Source organism: Cyrtonyx montezumae, unplaced genomic scaffold (genome assembly GCF_038088225.1).
Source record: "Cyrtonyx montezumae isolate F1298 unplaced genomic scaffold, pur_monq_1.0 scaffold_4, whole genome shotgun sequence".
NCBI lineage: Eukaryota > Metazoa > Chordata > Aves > Galliformes > Odontophoridae > Cyrtonyx > Cyrtonyx montezumae.
The window spans coordinates 12069217-12088370 of record NW_027072045.1 but is presented as its reverse complement, the minus strand read 5'-3'; the positions used below and the strand labels follow the sequence as shown (position 1 = coordinate 12088370).

The following is a 19154-nucleotide window of genomic DNA, read 5'->3' as shown; positions in this document are numbered from 1 at the left end:
TTCCTGCTCCAGAGATGCCCACCCTACCTCTCATGGAGCCAAGAAGGCAACACCATCACTGCCTTGGGTGCACCCAAGCCATGCACACCTCACAACATCAGCCTGGCCTTCCTCAGATCTACCTCAGCAGCCCAGAGCCTCCTCCCTGCCAGCACCTACAACCCATGGAGGGACAGAGTGTCCTCAGCAGAGGTCCAACTCCCCTGCAAACTGTGTGGAGCCCTACGCTTCTAAAGTGCTGTGCATATATCTAGTACTTGGCACTATATTCTTAATGGCATTAATCCCACCAGGACAAAAGGTGGAGGTGCAAGGGGGCAGCTCTCCAGCACAGCCATGACCCTAACTCCTTGGTGCTCTCCTAAGAGCTGAGCCCAGCACGATGCTGGGGACACGATGGCTTCCCTCTCAGCACTTGGGCTTCCTGGTTTTCCCTGTGGATCTCCACAAGGCCTTGTGGTGTGTCCCACGGACACTGGGCTTGTGTGAGAAGAGAAGAGGGTCATGGTCCCAAGTGGAAGTTGATATTAGTACAAAGCTGGCCAAGGGCAGTATTGGCTAAAAAGTCACCACCAGGTGACAGGCATTTTGTAAACCCTGTTTCCAGTCTTTGGCCTCGTCCTTATTGCTCATGCTGTGGTTGGTCCTCCTAGAAGAGGACTCAGAAGAGAGGTTTTGCAGGGAGGCCCCAGCTCCCTGAGCATCCTCGCGCTCCTACCAAAGCTGAGTCTCTGCAAGCACCACGATAAACGTGCCAGTACTTGGAGAAGACAGGGGCTGGCCAAAGAGCCAGGGTCCTCCTTCCCACCCCCTTCTGCCTTACTGCTTGGAGGGAGAGGAAAAGGCGACCTTTAAGCCCCTCATTTAGCACCTTGGAAATTGGTGGCCCGTGGCTCATGGCCCTTCTGAGCCACACGTGGAGGTAAGAACCCTGCCTAGCAGCCAAGCTGCTTTTTGCTCCATTTGATCTTTCTTTTTTTTCTTTTCCCTCATGGCACTGCCAAAAACAGTGCCACAGCTGGGAGAGAGGAAATGGGAATCACAAGAAAGCAGTGCTTTCCCCATGAATTTCAAAGAGAGACAGGTCGTTCCCAAACCTAGCTGCCCAAGAAAAACCACTGCTGGAAGTGGGAGAAAAGGGGAGGTGGAGGAGGAGGATGGAGGAGAATGGCTCCAGCTGAGGGTTCATGGGAGGTTACCTGGCTGCCTGGCCCCCACCCTTTCCCTCTGTCCCCATAGATGACTTGCTCAGAGCTGGGACCTCCTCAGGAGTTGCAGTGGTGGGGTCGACATGGGGTGTCCCCTGCACAGAGGAGCTGGGGGCAGTGGGTGTGGGGGTTCCCACAGGGGTCCCCGTGGGGGTGCCAGTGGGTGAGGCAGTGACAGAGGCTTTCTTGCTGCAGGACTCACAGCAGAGCTTGTTGTAGCCGGGGATGGAGCAGTAGCGGGCCAGGACCTCCATCTGACAGAAGATGGATTTGTCCCCAAGGCAAGGCTCCCCTGGAGAGGGACAAAGCAGAGAGTGAGCATCAGCAAGCACACAGGGTCAGGGTGGTATTCACATCCCACATGGGCACCAGGCACCGGTGCCAACTGTGCTCTTTGCCCCACTGCAGCAATTTTGGCAGCGCTTGGGTGGAAGAGGAGAGGCAGCTGGAGCATAAAACCAATCCCAGGATGGAAGCTGTGGTGGATCCCCAGCTCCACGAGGTGGCAACCTGGCGCCAGGCTGTGCACGAGGGCAAGCAGGCAGGAGGAGGTTATGATCCCCCCAAGGGAGCTGCAGGACACCTCCTTCCCCCAGCCACCAGCAAGGAGATGGCAGAAGGCTCTGGGGTCACACAGCTGGGGACAGTGGTGGGAAAGGAGCGGTAAGGAGGCACCAAATGAGACCCAGTTTGGATGAAACTCCTGCTCTCCCTGAATACTGAGCGTGGTCTCCTCCCCACCAGAAGAGCAACAGGAGGACTAAAGCAGCTCCCCAGGCTCTCGGTGTCAACCATGGGCTCATAGAAAGCACATCTGAGCACTTACTACAGCAATTGCAGTTTGGAGCTGAATTTTGCTGAACAGGGACTTAATGTGAACACCGTCCCCAACCCCCTGCAGCTGGCTGTGCCAGCAGCAAGTCCTGCAGCAAGCTGGGGCTTGTGCCCTGCCTGGCACAGTGGAGGATGGTCTGAGGTGAGCAGTGAGGGGATGGGGCTGTGTAGTGAGGCACTTACTGGAGGAGATTTTGCTCACTGGGTTCTGGGGCTGCTCCTGGGGCTCCCACTGCTCTCCAGGCGTGACGTGGTCACTAGCATTGGCACTGGCAGTGATGCCAGAGGGCTTCCCTGTCAAGACAGCACGGGGTACAGAGCACTTAAAATGTAAGTGCACTTACTGAGCAGTGTACAAACAAGATCCTCTGGGGACCATCCAGTCAGCCACCCAAAAAAGCTCCAGCAGTGAACTCCAGAGTGCCCACCTCCCTCCTACCCTTGCTCAAGTCATCAGCAAAAACCTGCAGCGAGCCCACACCACCAGGCACATCCCCACTCTCACCCAGACAGACAGCCACGTGGCAGCCCCGGATGGCCTCCGGCTTGTCCCCCTGGCAGCGCCCGCCGCTCTCCTCACCCCTGCAGACCACCTGCCGCTGCTGCACACCATCCCCGCAGCTGGCCGAGCACTGCACCCAAGGAGAGAAACACAGCATGCAGGTGACACCCCCAAGCCCCAGTGCACAGCCCCATCCCCACGCTGCTTACCTGTGACCAGGCACCCGTCCTCCACTGTGCAGGGCAGGGCAGGCGGCCGCAGGGCCGGCGGGTCTCGGGCCGCTCCCCGCTGCAGTATTTAGCGTGCAGGGTGCGGTTGGTGCCGTCCCGCAGGCGCTGCACGCACTGCACGGCCCGTGCCTGCAGTCCCAGCTTGCCGCAGGACTTGCTGCAGGCACTCCACTCCTCGGCCACCCAGCTGCAGGGGGTTGGGGACAGCGTTAGAGGCAGGAGGGGGAGAAGGCCCCTGCTGGGCAGATTTCGGCCCCAATTGCACAGCAGGGTGAGATGTGAGCATCTGTTCACCCATCCATCCACCCACCCACCCACTTCGAGGGACTCACGTAGGCTGGGAGCACTCCTGCAGGTTGCACCGCCGCCGGATGGGTTTGGGCTTCTTGCTATTGTTGCACAGGTTCCTATGCACCATGCGGTTGTCGCTCCTCCGCCGGCAGCCGTACTTGGTGTACTGAATGCCTGGGAAGGACGGGGTGCTGTCAGGGTCCTCCCAATCCCCATCTTCCTGCAGCCCCACCAGGATGGGTCCCCCAAAGCTCCGGGGAACTCAAGCACGCTGCCATGCCTCACCCAGAGGATGCTTGCAGGGGCACAAGCAGAGAGAGGCTACAAGGGCTGGGTAGACCATGGGCTTCCTCCCCAAAGCCACCCGGGCAGGTAGGGTGAACTGGAGGAGCTCATTTTGCAGCCAGGAAGAACAAGCAGCATACAGCGAGTGCGGCCAAAGAGCTGCTGTGCTCTGCCAAGTGAACAGCGCTCGCCTGGGAGCCGAGCAGATCGGGGCTAAGCTAGCGTAAAACATGAACTGTCTGTCACCCTGCAGGCAGCCCGGCTGCAGCAAGGTCAGCAGAGCCAGAGAGAGCTCAGCTTCCATCTCTACGAGTCCCAAAATCTTCCAGCACCCACGCCAGGAAGGAAAGCAGCAAGAGGCAGCACAGCCCGTTGAAGCCTGCTCATTTATTTCAGCACAGCGTGCCCGGTCGGCCTCACAAGAGCACACAGTACCTCCTCCACACGCCTTTGAGCACGGAGACCAGCTCTTGAGGGCCCACTCGTAGGAGTCCATCTCCTCCAGCAGAACGTTGTTGTTGCCAATGAGCGGCAGCAGGTCCTCGTGGATGATGTATCTGTACATCAGGCTGCTCCTCACCGTCTCCTCCCGAGGGATGAGCTGGTGACAGCGAGAGCAGCGGGGAAGGAGGGCAGGGAATGATGCATAAGCAATGCTCATGCTAAAACACCCTCTCTTAAGCCACCCACCACCTCCCACGCTCACCAGAACACTGACGGCTTCATGCAGAGGGCCACTGGTTTTCAGACTCTCCTTGCCTTGTTCCACAGTGTATTCCCACTCCAAGCCCATCGCAATGAACACCTTGCTGGTGGGCTCTTGGCCCTTGGCGTTAAAGATGAAGTTACCCGTAGCTTGATTCTTAACAGCTGGAAGAAAGAAAAAAAAAAAAAAGTATTTCAACATCATCTCCCCTGGTCACTTCCTTCGAAGGAATGGAATGACCCAAACAGGACCCTGCAGGTGGGAATAAGGCTGACAGTGGGTCAAGGGAGAGATGAGCAAAGCTGAGCTGCATCTTGGTACCCTAAAACCAGTCCCTGACCCCCCTTTCACCCCACAGAGGGAAAGCACCATCAACAAAGCAGCACTCTCAGGAGTCTCCTGCTCTGCTGCTCCCAGTGCTCAGCTCAAACTGCCCCAACAGTCACCCCGTCCCAGCAGGACGCACCGATGTTGTGGGATGCTGGCTCTGTCTCCTCTATCTGCACGTGCCTTGCCCCTGCTGGAATCTCAAACATCTTCAGAACGCCCCCTGAATGACAAGGTGGATGGAGAAAAGGAGGAGAAAGCTTTCAGGGAAAAACAGAGGGGCAGCAGGGGGGCTGGTCCCCTCAGACACTGCATTGAGACCACATGCAGCCTCCTCACCTGCTTGCTTTGGGGTCTTGGCCAAGGTGCCCTTCACTGTCCGGCAGTGGGAGTTGTCACCCCCACAGACCCCACACTTGTCCTCCTGCTTCAGGGAGCCCACCTCCTTGTCACAGCCAACATGCTGTCACCCCAGGGGAAGAGAAGGCAAGCAAGGTCATGGCCCCATGCTTGTGGCATCACCACGCATTCAGCCCTACGCTGCAGACCAGGTCAGTCCCTGGGCTAAAACACACATCCTCAACCCCAAGAGCTTCTTCCAGGCCAAAGTCAGCTCCTTACCACGCACTCGCCCCGGACGCAGATGCTGTAGGGGTCCCGGTAGCTGCATCTAGTTCCGTCATGAACAACCTGGTTCATGAACACCACGTCTCCCGTCCCCTCGGACTGGCAGATCAGCTCACACTTCTGAGCGTCTGGGCAAAGCAGAAAGTAAACCAGCAAGCTGGTTGTCACCTCCAGGTCCCAAACCTGCAGCAGGGGCCAAGGGATGGCACCCACCGTCGGGATGCTCGTAGGGCAGCCAGGCATGCTTGCTGTCACGGTGGGTGTAGTAGGAGTCACGCTTGGAGCACTGCTGGGCACGGAAGTCCTCATAGGGCCCCGGGCATTCCTCACTGTTGCACACCTGGTGCTCATAGGTGGCTCCTGGGCAGTGACGCCCACCATAAGCTGGGCTGGAAAATAGAACAAGGGGGTGAAGGGAGAAGAAGGACAGGGGTGCTGCCTGAGCAGCTTCAGGCAGGCTGGGAGGCAAACGTACGGTGGGTTGCTGCAGCTCCGGCTGCGCGAGCGCACACCACCACCGCACGTCCTGGAGCAGGAGCCAAACTTGGACCAGGAGCTCCAGCTGCCATCCTGGCTGTAGGGCTGCTCCGACGTCTTCCAGATGCAGTGACCCTTGAAGCACCACTGGAAGAGAGAAGAGGTGAGGGTTGGTTCTGAATCATGCCTGGGTTCAGGACTGAAGCAGCCTGGGGGCATCTCCCCATCAGTGTGGTGGGATGGCCCACGCAGTTGGCATCAACCCAAATGTCCAGACAACCTCATCTGTACCCGACATCCAGCTTTCCAACATCTCCTGGCTTCTCATCTTCCCATCACTAAAGCTGTGAGCCCTTCTTTAGTCAAAACTCGCACTTCAATACTGTGCTAATGGACATCTAAGAGCCTGAAGTAAACCTGATGACATTGTGAGCTTGGATGCACAATGACACCATCTCTCTGTGTCATACAATCAAAGGATTGCAGCAAGGGCAGAGGGTTCAGCAAGAACAAAGTCCTCACCAGAGCCATTCTGGGCAACTGGAGGGAGAAATAAGGAATGACATCGCATCTTCATGCACAGGATATGCCAAAAAATAAACACAGCAGGCTCTGGGACCCAACCCCAAAGGGAAGAGAGTGCAGCTGGTACCTTGCCTAAGGAGCACTCGGTGCCATCCAGGGGGGGGCCTTTCTTGGTCTTGCAGAAATAAGGGTTGTCCGGGTGGCTGCACCACAGCTGCTTGCAGGGGTCAAAAGTACGGAACTGCAAAGCAAGCAGGATGTTGGTGCTGGTACCGCCCTGCCCCACAGACAGCCTTCTCTCAGGGCAGGAGAAGGTCCCAGGATCCTGACGGGCACAGGATGGGTTGACAGCAAGGAAGTGGCAGCAAAGAAGCTGTACTCACTGCCGTGCAGGTCTTGTAGCCCACGCCAAAGTCAAAGCGGCACTGTTCGTCCATGGAGTAGTTAATGCCTGGCAGCTCAGGGAGCGAGGGCCACTGGTGCTCAAAGGGATCATCCAGCAGGCAGTCGTAGGAACTGCAGGATGGGGCAGAGGCAGGGGAGTTCCCTCCTTCCCTCACCTCCCAAGTCAGATATTCAGCAATGCCAATCCTCTGAGTCCCAACACAAACTATGCTTTGCAGCAGTGAGTATTTCATAAAACCACAGAATCATAGAAAAGCTTCAATGGAAGGGGAGCTTGTCAACCACCGTGTGCTTGCACATCAGCAGTGAAGAGCAACCCAACGACCCACTCTGTCTTCAGGCTTTGACACACAAAGCTGTGCTCCTATTGCCTTTTGGAAGGGGAATAGGTAGGAAGCAACCTACTGTATGTAGCGGTTGAGCTCCTGCTTGCTGCAGCGGGACCAGTGGTAGCGGTGGAAGGCAGCCTGGACCAGTGGGGCCATGATGCTGCCCATACTGGTCTCGTCTGCGCAGCGGTTGCCCTGGCCATCATGCTCCATGCCCAACCTGTTGGGAAAAGACAGCGAACCAGGTTGCCCATGGGATTTGGCACCACGGGAAGGGGGTGGGAAGCCCCCTCGGTCAGGCCAGCTCCGTTCCCATCTCTTACACATGGCCGGTCTCATGGGCCACCACGAACGCCGAGGAGAAGCCGTCCTCGTGATTGAGGGTGCAGCTGCGGAGAGGGTGGCACATCCCTGTCACTGGTGCATAGCCTGCAGGTAAGGGAAGGAGGAAAGGGGAGGAGAGGGGACAGACAGCTTTTGAGAAAGGCAAAAAAGGTAAAGGGATAAAGCTGGTCATAATCCATACTACCCACTTTGGCATCAAGGGGCAGGAAATTGTCCAAGGAAGGACTCATGGGTCCTGCTTGGCCGAAGCAGGGCAAGATCACACCAGATAGCTCTGCCACAGTATTTGGGATGAGGGCAGAGGGTGAGCTGAAAGGAAGGCTGGGCTCAGCAGGAGACAGGGGGACAGGATGTGGACAGGAGGACCCCAACCCATCCACCACCCATCCCACCACTGCAGGCTAACTGGAAAAGAGCCCCAGAGTCAACAGCAGTTGAGCAGATGGAGTGTTTGATGCTTCACAGTCAAAAGGAAAGCAAAAGTCAAGCTAGGGGGCTTGAGAAAGAGAAGTGGGTAATTGGGTTTAACCGCACAGCAATGAGTCAAATCCTGGACAAGGCATTTTGAAAGATTTTTTTTTTCCATGAAACTTTCCACAAGAAAAGAGCAACGACGTGGAAAGTTTTCTGGATGAGAGGGAATCTATTTTGTCTAGAATTAAAATGGGATAAAGTCCCAACCAAGGAAGCTGTCAGTGTCTGGCAGGGGAACGGGATGAGGAGACACAGAAAGGACACTGATTGCCACAGTGAAGGCCTGGGGAGAACTGGGAGAAGGAAAGAGTTCTCAGCAGTGCCAACAAATACCTGAAAAACATTCAATTGGTAAAGATCAGCTCATCACCTTCCCAGCTCTGTGGGGCTCGGCCACCAGCCATCCCACACTGACCACCTCTTGCAAGGCAGTGCCCACACGTGGGGCAGCTCCTTCTCCAGCCTCTCGTAATGCAGACAGCCAGAATTGCATCAGCTTTCCAAGATTACTCAGTGCTGGCCACCGCCGCTCCCATCCACACCGTGAGCAGCTGCCAGCACCAGAAGTTTTTACAAGCTCCCCAGGGCTCGAGTTGGCTCTGCAGAGGAGAGCAGCGAGGCTCCAAACCGCAGCACTGCGCAGCACTGAGGATGGAGATAGCGCTGCTCCTTCTGGAGCTGGACAGCTTGAGGAGAGCCTCAGCCACCTTCTGGGGAAAACCCACTGGTAAACCCCTCCAGCATGACATCTTCCAGGCTTCTACCCATGTGCCAAAAAAGGCCCTGTCACCTCTGTCTCTGGGCACAGTCACTTGGCCAGAAAAAGAAACAAATCTGGGTCGCAGCAACCCATACAGAGCCAGGTTCTCTAGGTCCCTAACCATCTCCCTTGCTGGCTCTCCCCCAGCAAACTGCACATATGGGATCGGGATTAATACAGTACCTTGCATACCTGCAGGACCAAAATCTTGCCTGGTGAGGAACACGGCGTGGTCATGGTGCTCGGCGTGATCGGGGTCGGAGCGCTGCTGCGCGTGAGCCCAGCGGCACACCTGCTCCAGGCTCCGGGATGGGTTCCCACGCTCAATCAGGCTGACTGACTGGGAAAAGAAGCAAGAAATCACAATATAATAAACTAAAATCAAAAGCTTGAGCATCCTGGAAAACAAGGAGCACTCTGATTCCCGCTCTGGTTCTGTAGTGAGATGCTGATGCTCAGCATTTTTCAGCCTTGCAGGGCTTGATCCACAGGGATGGAGACACTAGCAGAAAAACATCTTTGATTTTTTGTTCAGGATGACCCAGCTGCCTCTAGCGCAGGGTTTTGCGATGATTAAATCACCCCTCATCCCACCTTCCCCTCCACGCATCACATCATCTTCCAGCCCTGAGCATGGACACTGCTGGGAGCAAGCCAGACACACTGCTGGCTTCCACGGCCGGCAATGATGTTCCTCTCAGCCAGGATTTGCCAAAAATGAGCCTGCCTTCTGTTCTCATCCTTGCGCTCCCAAGAACCATGGCCAGGTCTCTAGGATGCATTTTGTTTCTTCTGGCCAAGCAGAAACAATCAGGGCTTTTCTCTAAGATCCACTGGGGCCGATTCACAGACCACACACAGATATTACCGCATCGGGCTTGTTAGTATTCTTCCTAAAGCATTTTGTGTAGTGTAGGGGCTTGCCATGAAACGCATAGCAAATTGCATTGTTCTAGAGGAAATCTTCTGGCTCAAAACCAAAGAGCAATCTGAGCAGCAGCATGAAACCCTCCTGCATCCCAATGCCCAGCGCTGCCCTTACCTGGCGGTACCCCACCATGATCATCCTGACCAGCACGATGTTGATGTGGACACCCAGGGACTCATCGTGGTAAATTTCATCCACCTGAAGAAGGAGAGGAAAACATAAAGCAGAGGGAGGGCTGAGACCTTCGCAGCTAGAAGAGCTGCCCCTGCTCCCTGTTGTTCTCCATGCTCTTGCGTTCAGCATCCTCACACCCATCCCACACCCTGCAGGAAGAATGGCTTAAAATAATCATCTTCTGTGGCTTCCCTAGGAAATTCCTCAGATGCAGAGCTGATATGGGTCCTGTGTGCTGCTCATCCACAATGCCTGAGCCACAACCTACAGGGAGATGCCTACAGCATGAAGATGTCTGGCCATCAGCTATGTGTTTAGCTTCCCACACAAACACATCCCAGCACTCAGCCTGCTGGCAACGAGCATCGTTCCCCAGCTAGGTCCAGCCCTGCGTGCTCTCACTCCTCTCCTACTTTCCAAGACCAGGTGCAAAGACTGCATCTCCCTCCTTCCAGCCCTGGCTGGCTTTATTCTTGTTGTGCCTTAAAAACCACAGAACAGACCAGCCAAAAGAGCAATGCTTCCCAGGAATCAGGGGTTCAGATGTTCAGTGACATCACCAGCAGCAATGAGAGCAGACACCTTTCCCACAGCCCCCCCCCCCACCACAGAGCATCCCACAGCAAGCTGCAGAGCTCAGTGGGCACAAGGAAATGCTTGAGTCTGTCATGTCCTTGCAGTTGGAATAAAAGAAAGAAAAACAATCGATCTTATCAAAGCAAGAGTATTACTCAGCTGTTGTCCCGGTGAGTCAAATCTGACCTACTGCTTCAAAACCCCAGGAGCAATCCACAGGAGAAGACAGCACAGCACAGAGAACAGGGAGGGCTTGTGAGTCAGTACAGTAACGCATACACCAGTGCTGCTGCAAGAGATCATTTTGCAGAGGAAATCATGAGATATCGCCCTCTTTTTCTGCAGTTTTGGGAAGAAGGAGGTTTGAAATGGCAGCCCTTCATGGAACCGCTCGCTGCTCTTCCTTTCACAAACACCTGCTCTGCTCAAACATGCTAACAGCAGATGGCAACATCCACCCCACAGCACTCAACACCCCATATTCCAAAGGTGTATGATCTGAATGAATAAGCTCTCCAGCCCTTCAGTAGAAACACAACAGGAACAGCCCATGGATTTACGACTCGCTACTGTTAGCAGGCATGGTGGTGATGGGCTGACAGTTGGGCTTGGTGATCTTAGTCCGCTATTCCAACCTTAATGATTCTACAGTCAGGAGGTCTCCAGGCCTCCAAAAAACCATCACCGATTTAATCCATCTTGCTTTTATTTCAGGTTTCTCCTGGGGTTGCTTTCCTCAAACGTGGGAGCCATTTGGGAGGACACTACGGTGTCAAGGAGCAGCAGATGAAGCCCAAGATCAAGACACAACAGCATGGATACCACAGCATTCTGCTCCACGATTCAGCAGTGAGAAGGGGAACTAACTTGGCTCTTCCATGATGAATATTAAAATGAACGTTAGAAACAGAAGCCAGGTTTACAGATTTTTTCCCTTTCTTTTTTTCCCTCTTTTTCTCCCTCTAAGCTTCCACTTGAACAACGGCTGGATGCTGTATGGATCCAGACTATTTTCCAGGCGACACGAGAGCTTTGTGAGGCCCAGGACTGACAGCAGGCTTCTGTTTGAGTCAGTCCATTCCTGAACCCAGCATGAGCCAGCATTAGTGCAGCTGTGTGAGTGCCAGCACTCCCATGGAGCGGCCCAGGATTGTGCAGAGGTATGAGAAGCCCCACTACTGACACATCTTGAATGCAGCAAACAGCTGAGAAAAACAGATAACCAAATCCCCAGTCCAGTCCTGCTTCATGCATCAACTGAGAACATCCTACACCACATCCCTATCTCTAGATTAGAGAGATGGTATTCCCCACCAGGAATGCTGTGTCCAGGCCTGGGACCCCCAGCACAAGAAGGATGCAGAGCTCTTGGAGCAGGTCCAGAGGAGGGCCACTAGGATGATCAGAGGGCTGGAGCACCTCTCCTGTGAAGAAAGGTTGGGGGAGATGGAGCTTGTTTAGCTTTGGGAAGAGAAAGCTGCAGGGTGACCTCATTGCAGCTTTCCGGTACTTGAGGGGAGCATACAAGCACGAAGGGGACAGACCTTTTTATATGGTTTGATAGTGACAGGACAAAGGGGAATGGCTTTAAACTGAAAAAAGGGGAGATTTAGGTTAGATGTTAGTAATTAAGTCTTTACTCAGAGGGCGGTGAGGTGCTGGCACTACTGCCCATAGCTGTGGGTACCCCATCCCTGGAGGTGCCCAAGGCCATGGATAGGGCTGCAGAAAACACTAAAAGCACACTAGAAGGCACAGCACCAAGACCCCACTCCCACTGTGAGCCGCCCCGCAGCCGTCTAGACTCCCCCGCTCCTGAGGGAAGGCAAACACAAAGAGAGCACGAGAAGAATTTGCCAGGCGAGCAGAAACGCTGATGTTTCCAAATCCTAGGTCTCGTGGGCAGGGCAGCCAAGTCATCTTCAGCCCTCCATGCAACGGCCCCAAACACACGAGCCCGCGTACGGCGGGGAAAGCGCATGCATGTGTAAGAACAACACCAGAGGTATTTGCTTGTTGTTACTGCATCGCCAGCAAGGAGGCGGCTCACCGAGCTGACTTTTATTTTGCAAGCTCCACGGGGAGGGAAGGGAATCTCTGCCTGCTCGACACAGCAGTTAGGTAACCCCAGGCTAAAAATAAAGCTGGAGCTTTGCTCTTTCCCCAAATCCCTCTTACGTGGGGTCTCGGCAACACTTTTTCCCTACAAACAATGAACTCCCGATGCGCTGGACAGAGAGCACAAGTCGAAGCCTGGCTCTGACTCATGGGGTTTCCTTAGAAACCCGAAACAATGGAGAAAACACCAAGCACATTGCGCTGTTACCCAAACCGTGGGGCACAAACCCCACTGCTGCACAGGGTCCCACAACAGCCCCACAACACAAAACCTCCGGGGAGGTATTTATCCACATTATGTTACTTTTCCCCTTCCATTGATGCCGTGCTTCCCACCCTCCTCATTCAATTCCCAGTCCCTGGAGCTGCCTTTATCTGAGCAGCCGGCACCCCAGTGAAAAGCGCTGCCGCCAAACCATGAAATGGGGTTGAAAACTGCCTTTTGATGCACTCTGGCAGCCCTTGTTCCCCAGTGGGAAGGGGCAATGAGCTCATCTCCGGCACCCCAAACGCAGGAGACCCCACAGCATCCTCTGTGTGCAGGAGGAGCTAATGGGAAAACGGAGAAAAACTGTCAAAAAAGGGTTTGTGGATATGGGGTGGGAATTCCCACCACTCGGCAAGCCAAGCATGGGAAAGCATCAGAGAAGCCACGCTGCAGGGAAGGTACTGGGCTCACAGAAAATCCCAACATGGAAGGGACCCATAAGGATCATCAAGTCCAACTTCTCCATCTCCTTTGTGCATATGGGGCTGGTCAAAAACACGCTGAGGATCCACCAAGAGCAGGCTCGCACCCCCCAAAACCAGCACTGTGATTTACCCTACAGCCCTTAAAACAAAGCACTACAATCCGTCTCCACAGCCACCCTCGGGGAGCAGCTCCTTACGATGTTCATCAAGGTGAGGACATAGTTCTGGACGTGCTCCTTCCCGTGGAAGCGCACCACTGAGTCGTCGACAGCCAGCAGCACCTCGATGTTGTAGCCGTCCCTCCTGGCGTGCCGCCGCCGGCGCTCTGCTTCACCCAAGCGCTCGGCCAGCCGCTCCAGGGAGTTGGGGAGCTCACCCAGCCGTGCACCTGGCCACCAAGGGGGCAGGAGGAGAAGGAGAGAGGGTGAGGAGAGCAAGCACTGAGGGTCAGGAGAGGGGCTCAGCGCAGCTTTGCTGATGCTGGCTGTGGAGGTGATTAATGGGGGAGCCACGCTGAGCACCTCTCCTGCTGCAGCATTCTGCTTGCCCCTGTACACACCTGCAACGCTGTAGGGTGAATAACCCAAAAGAAGAGTATCCACATAAAATAATGAGGTGGATGGTATACTTTGTAAGGCTTATCTGGGTGGTACACAGACAACCGATAAATAAAGAGAGGCCCACCTTTTACAGATGGTTGAGGCTCACCACCACAGGGGAGGGATCTCCAACAAGAGTCAGCAACAAGTGGTCAGCCCCTAAATTGGGTCTGGGAGAGGTGGAGCCAGACTCCACCTATTCCAGTCACACAGGTACATTGCCTGCACCTGTGCTCCCGTGGCTGACTCAGTGCTCACTTCAGGAGATCAATCAGTGGTTCAGGCCATGATTCAACAGGTCCCATACAGGCACTAACCCCAAACACCTACAAATCCCCTGCTGCCCTAAGCACCAGATTCCTCCACAGGAGGAAAGCACAAGCCCAGCAAGCCCAAATTTTAAGAGGAAAGAGGCTCTCTGCAGAATGCAGGGGCACACAGAGCCTTACCTAGGGGCTGTGGGGGGCCACGCTGGATGGCTGTGCGGGGGTACACCACATGGGCACGGCCCCGTGCCTCCATGTCCTGCTGCCCACGCTCTAGGGGCTCAATGAAGAACTCACCACTGTCTGTCCGGATCAGGCCAGCCTGCAGGATGCAAGGAAACAGTGAAAAAGAAGAAAAATTGGACTGTTGTGTCTGTTTAGATGCCCACAACTCTGTTTTGAGACTCAATGGGCTCATTAGGCTACTGTTAGGTGAGCTTCCCTACACAGCTGCCCCATACCCCCACTGTTGGGTGCCAACCCCAAAACCATGACTATGCTTCAGGTTATGTCTGTGCACAGCTCTGGAGTTTCCATCCCTTCTCACCAAGTTCCCCTGCAACCCCATGCCAGGGAACACCCAGCTGTCCCCACACACGTTCTTGTCCCCCAGGCCACCAGGAAGGAAAGCGGCCATCACCATGAGTCCCACTGCTTCCCAAATTGTCAGAAGCGCGGGCAGGATGCACAGATCAGTTCCTCAGTCACGCAAGCCCATTTCTACAGCACAGCACGGACCCACTGGAGCATCCGAATGCATAGCATCAGCCAACCTGGCTCCACCACCCAACAACAAATGTCATGCTCCACTTTGCTTTTTTCAGCTGCTTACCTCCAACAGGAAGCAGATCTGGGGCTGCTTTGGGTTTGGCACCCACCCCACATCCCTCCCTCCCACCCTGCACCCACAGGGACTAGGAGATCCCTCTATTCCGTGTTTACAGCCCCTATTCCCCCACAGGCACCAAACAGGCGTCCACAAGGATGCGTGAACTTCAGAATTCATATCAAATCCCACAGCTTCCAACTGCCCAACGTGAACCACGCAGCCCTGAGGGCACAGAGCCCCGGGCACGGCCCCAAGCACGGCCGGCACGCCGGGATTCCGCACGCGTGAATGCACCCAGCACTTCCCACACGCCCGGCGCCGCTGCCTTTCCCATAGGATATTCCCCACGGGGACACAGAGCTTGAGAAGGTCCCTTTGAAGTCAGCCCTACCAGAAAAAAAAATAAAAAGGGAAAACGTTGATATTTTTGGAAGCAGATCTCAGCACAGCGACTGCTGCCAGTGTGCAGGGAGGATGAAGGCTCTCCTCCAGCATGGGGCAGAGTGGGGGGGAAGGGGTTGTCCCCACACCTCCCCAGGGATAAAAGCCCCCTGGAACCTCAAAAAACCCTGAGTGTGGAAAAATTCACCGAATGCCCAGAGAAGAAGAGAAAGGGGGAGCGGGGACGTGCCTATGGATTTTTCCTACGCGCTTCACACTTCATTTGAACAAACAGTCCCAGAAAGCAGAACTGCGGGAACACACGCGGCCAGGGGTTGCACAGGGAGAAGGTTTGGGGCAGGGAACAGCGTGCCCTGCTGCCTGCTTCCACCCCACCCCACAAAAATGGGGCAGAAAACGCTGTCCAGGCGGGATGGAGCTCGTGGCTGCCAGGAGGACTCGGCAAAATAAAAACATCACATTGGGATGGGCAGAGCCAAAGATGCTTGAGGTGGGCACAGCCCCAAAGCTGCCACCTAGCATCCCAACCTGCAGCAGAAAGCAGCTCCCACTGCAGCAGGAGGCAGAGGAAACATCCCCCACCGCTTTCAACTGTGTCCAAGTTCACTGTCCACGGAGAGCTCCGGGTCGTGGAGAACTTTCCGCTGTTTCCCAGCCTGGCTGAGTACGGAGGAGACGCTCCCAAAGCTGGGGAAGATGAGCTCAAAAAATAAACTGCCGGACGGACGCGGAGTATTTATTTCCAGCCCTGCCCGCTCTATCATTTCTGCTTGTAGAGTAACACCACGTGCCGTATAAAAAGAATGGAATGCCAAATTGTTTGCGTGAGCAGCCAAAAACAGCTGCGGAACTGCCAGAATAAAACAATAAAAAAAGAAGCAAAGGGGGGGGGAAGCAAAATGAGAAGTTTAGAGCGACCAAAGAGCAAACTGGGAAGCAATACCAGGAGGAAGTAGTAAATACTAGCATGGAAAAGGAGAGTTAAATTGGACTCAATTGTCCTGGAGGAAGTTCGAAGGGCAGTGATTTGAGGTGTAGAAAAATAAGGATCCATTCTGGAAGTGTCTTCAAAATAGAACCTCTGTGGGCAGGTCAGGGGCTGGGGATGAAGAGGCAACGGGGCCAGCCTCATGCAGCCATCCCGAGGCCACCAGAAAGCCCTAATACACAAGCTATTAGCAAAGCTTCCCAGAATGATACCTAGAGGATGCACGGACTCACATGCCATAGGAACACTGCATGGTTGGGTTGGAAGAGACCTTAAAACCCACCCAGCCCCACCCCCTGCTGTACGTCAGTTGGCCCCCAGCAATCCAGGCTACCCAGGGCCCCATCAGTGACACTATGGGATGCTGCCCGTGTGAGGAAGAAGCAGCACCACCACCCTCACCCCAGGTGGTACCCGCAGGGCAGCATCCCCCTACCCACCCCTGCCCAAGCACCTCATCTTGGGGCACCCAACCCAAAGAACTGCGCGAGTCCCACACCTACCAGCCCGTCACAGTTGCTGATGGCCACAGCACCACCGGGCACGCCGGTGATGTCCCCGGTGAAGAGGCAGTGACGCTGCAGGGGCTGCCGCAGGTGCAGCCCGAAGTCCTCCTGCCACTCGGCCACGGCACGCGGTGGCACCAGGCCGGCGTTGGGCCGCAGCCGGAGGTGCAGCTCGCGGCCCAGCACCGTGACGTTGAAGTAGAGCGGGTGGCTGGAAGCACCGTGGGGGGAGGACGCATGGTGGGCCCCACGGCGGCGGCGGGACGGGGCAGGGGGACAGGGAGCTTCGGTGGGGGCCGTCGTTGCTGTGCCACCTGAGAGCACGTGGGAGAGGAAGTGGCCGCGGCAGTCGGCGCTGAAGGGAACGGTCACGTCATACTCACTCAGTTGGCCGGATAGCAGGAGCTCTGTGGGACACGTGGGTGGGTTGAGGGGGTGGAAAGAAGGAAGGATGGATGGGTGGGTGGGTGGGTGGGTGACCAGACAGGTGAATGGATAGGAGAGCGGGTGAACGGATTGAAGAATGGGTGGGTGAGTAGGTAAGTGGGTGAATGAGTGGGTGAGTGGACGGGTGAGTGGGTGGATGGATGGAAAGATGGGTGGGGAGGTGGGTGAATGGATGAAAGGATGGGTGGATGGAAGGATGGGTGGGTGAGTAGGAAGGTGGGTGAATGGATAGGTGAGGGGGTAGATGAAGAAGGATTTAGGGTAGACTAGGTTGACCCCAGGCAGAGTTCCCCTCAACGCCACTCCAACCTCAACCACCTCTCACATCATAACCCTCGCTCCGACCCCCACTGCCGATGCCGTCGCTCCCCCCCAACCCCGAATCCTCCCATACCTGGGCTGCCGGCGGCCAGGCAGCCGTGCAGCGGGACGAGGCAGGAAAGCACCAGCCGCAGATAATCCATTTGGGGCCGGCGGCTGCGGGGCGGGCGGGGCTCACGGAGCTCAGCACCCGCCTACCCCCCGCGCCGCCGCCGCCGCCGCTGCCCGGGGCCGGGGCCGGGGCCGCCGCCTGCGGGGAACGGGCGGCGCCGAGCTGCGCGCCCGCGGCCAACGCCGCCGCCGTGAGGGCAGCACGGGGCGGGCCGGGGAGGGGCCTGGGGAGGGTGGGGAGAAGGGCAACGGGAGGGGGAAATAGGGGCAGCGAAAGGGGAGGTGAAAACAAAAGGGGGGCGGTGTTGTTGAAGCGGAGGAAAAGTGCTGCAAAAGCGAAGGAAAGAAGGGGGGGGAAATAGTGAAGTAAAAGAAGAATGGCGATGTTAAGAGGAGGAGGAAAAGGCTGAAATGAAAAAGGGGATGGAGAGCGGAGAAGAAAAGGAAAAAAAGGGAAAAACAAGGAGAGGGGGAAAAAAAAGGGAAAAACAAGGAGAGGGGGAAAAAGGAGAGAGAAAAAGGAAAGAAAAAGGAGAGAAGAAGAGGAAAAAAAAGGAAAAAAAGAGGAAAAAAGGAGAGGAAAAAAAGGAAAAAAAAAAGAGGAAAAAAAAGGAAAAAAGAAAAAAAAAATGAAGTGATAAAAATAAAGGAAAAAATAGAAAATAGAAAAGGAAAAAAGGAGAAAGAAAAGCAAAAAAGAAGAAAGTAAAGGAAGAAATAAATGACAGGGAAAAAAGGGTAAAAAGACAAAAAAGGGAAAAAAGTCAAAAAAGGGGAGAAAACAGGAAAAAAGGAAAGAAAAATGAAGGAAAAAAGGAGAGAAAAAAGATAAAGGACAAAAATGAAAAAAGGAGGGAAAAAGAAAACAGGAAAAAAAGAAGGATAAAATTAAAAAATAAAAAGGAAAAAAAGAAAAAAGGAGGAAAACGAAGGAAAATTAAAAAAAAAGGAGAACTAAAAATAAAAGGTGGATAAAAAAGAAAAAATGAAGAATGAGGAAAAAAGGAGAAAAAAAGAAATGTAAAAAGTTGTTGGTGTGCATTTCATGCACTGCATGACCTCATCCCTCAGGCATGCCAGCCCCGATTAGATTAAAACCCAAAATATTTACTGCCGCCGCATCGGGGGCAGAAGGCACAGACCGGGAGCGTAGGGCCGCGTGTGTGGGGCCTATGGGGGAAAGCCCCATGGGGATGTGGGGAGCCCCTGAGGAGCACAGACAAGAGCACGGCAGCTCAGGGCTCAGTGCTGGGGGACGTGAGCTCGGCCCATGTTCTCATGGCACAACTGGAGGCCATGGTAGGGTAGGAGCAATGTGGAAAGAGGGATCCGTCCGTTCTTCGAGGTAGAGATGCCTTCCCCTGGCAAAACTGTGTCCCAGCTTTGTGACTGCTGCTGTTAATGGCTGCAGGCTGGGGCTGCTGGGGAATGGCGTTATTTTTAGTTTTCCAAGCCCTGGCTCTGCAGAAATGTCTTAATTGCTATTCTTTAGCTGGAAATGAAACGCAGATGCGTTGCCTCACTGAGGTCCAGCAGCTTGGCACAGAACAGAAAACACGGGAACCTGCAGAGGGCTGCAAGGTCAGGGATGTTAGTCAAGTGAAAAAAAAATACCCATACGTACTCAATAAATAGAGAAGTGCTTCAGCACTGTTATGTTTCAGCACGAGAGCACACTGCCATCCCCAGCAAGCAGAGAGCTGGGGAGGCAGCTGCAGTCCCACATCCCATCCCTCCCACAAAGCCCACGTTCACTGACGCAAAGAGCTTTTTTTCCACCGGTGGAACCGTGGGTGTTTTCCTAAAGGCGTTGAGTTTCCGTGTCCCACCCGGGCATCCCTTAGGGGATGCTGTGGGGCACACCTCAAAGT

General features: G+C 54.9%; 1 protein-coding gene across 1 annotated transcript; it reads right to left on the bottom strand.

Moving 5' to 3' along the window:
* Nucleotides 1–1117: 1117 nt before the first annotated feature.
* ADAMTS14 (ADAM metallopeptidase with thrombospondin type 1 motif 14) lies at nt 1118–17325 on the bottom strand. Its single transcript, XM_065747014.1, has 22 exons — nt 17246–17325; nt 16402–16811; nt 13863–14001; nt 13012–13202; nt 9368–9451; nt 8509–8665; nt 7070–7175; nt 6823–6966; nt 6396–6528; nt 6140–6253; nt 5486–5634; nt 5224–5399; nt 5005–5138; nt 4723–4846; nt 4523–4606; nt 4057–4220; nt 3786–3951; nt 3107–3239; nt 2754–2961; nt 2548–2674; nt 2226–2336; nt 1118–1500 (listed from the first exon to the last, which is right to left on the bottom strand). Exons 1-22 carry the CDS (start codon nt 17313–17315, stop codon nt 1196–1198), a joined length of 3429 nt encoding a protein of 1142 aa, XP_065603086.1. The 5' UTR covers nt 17316–17325; the 3' UTR covers nt 1118–1195.
* Between the last annotated feature and the right edge of the window lie 1829 nt (nt 17326–19154).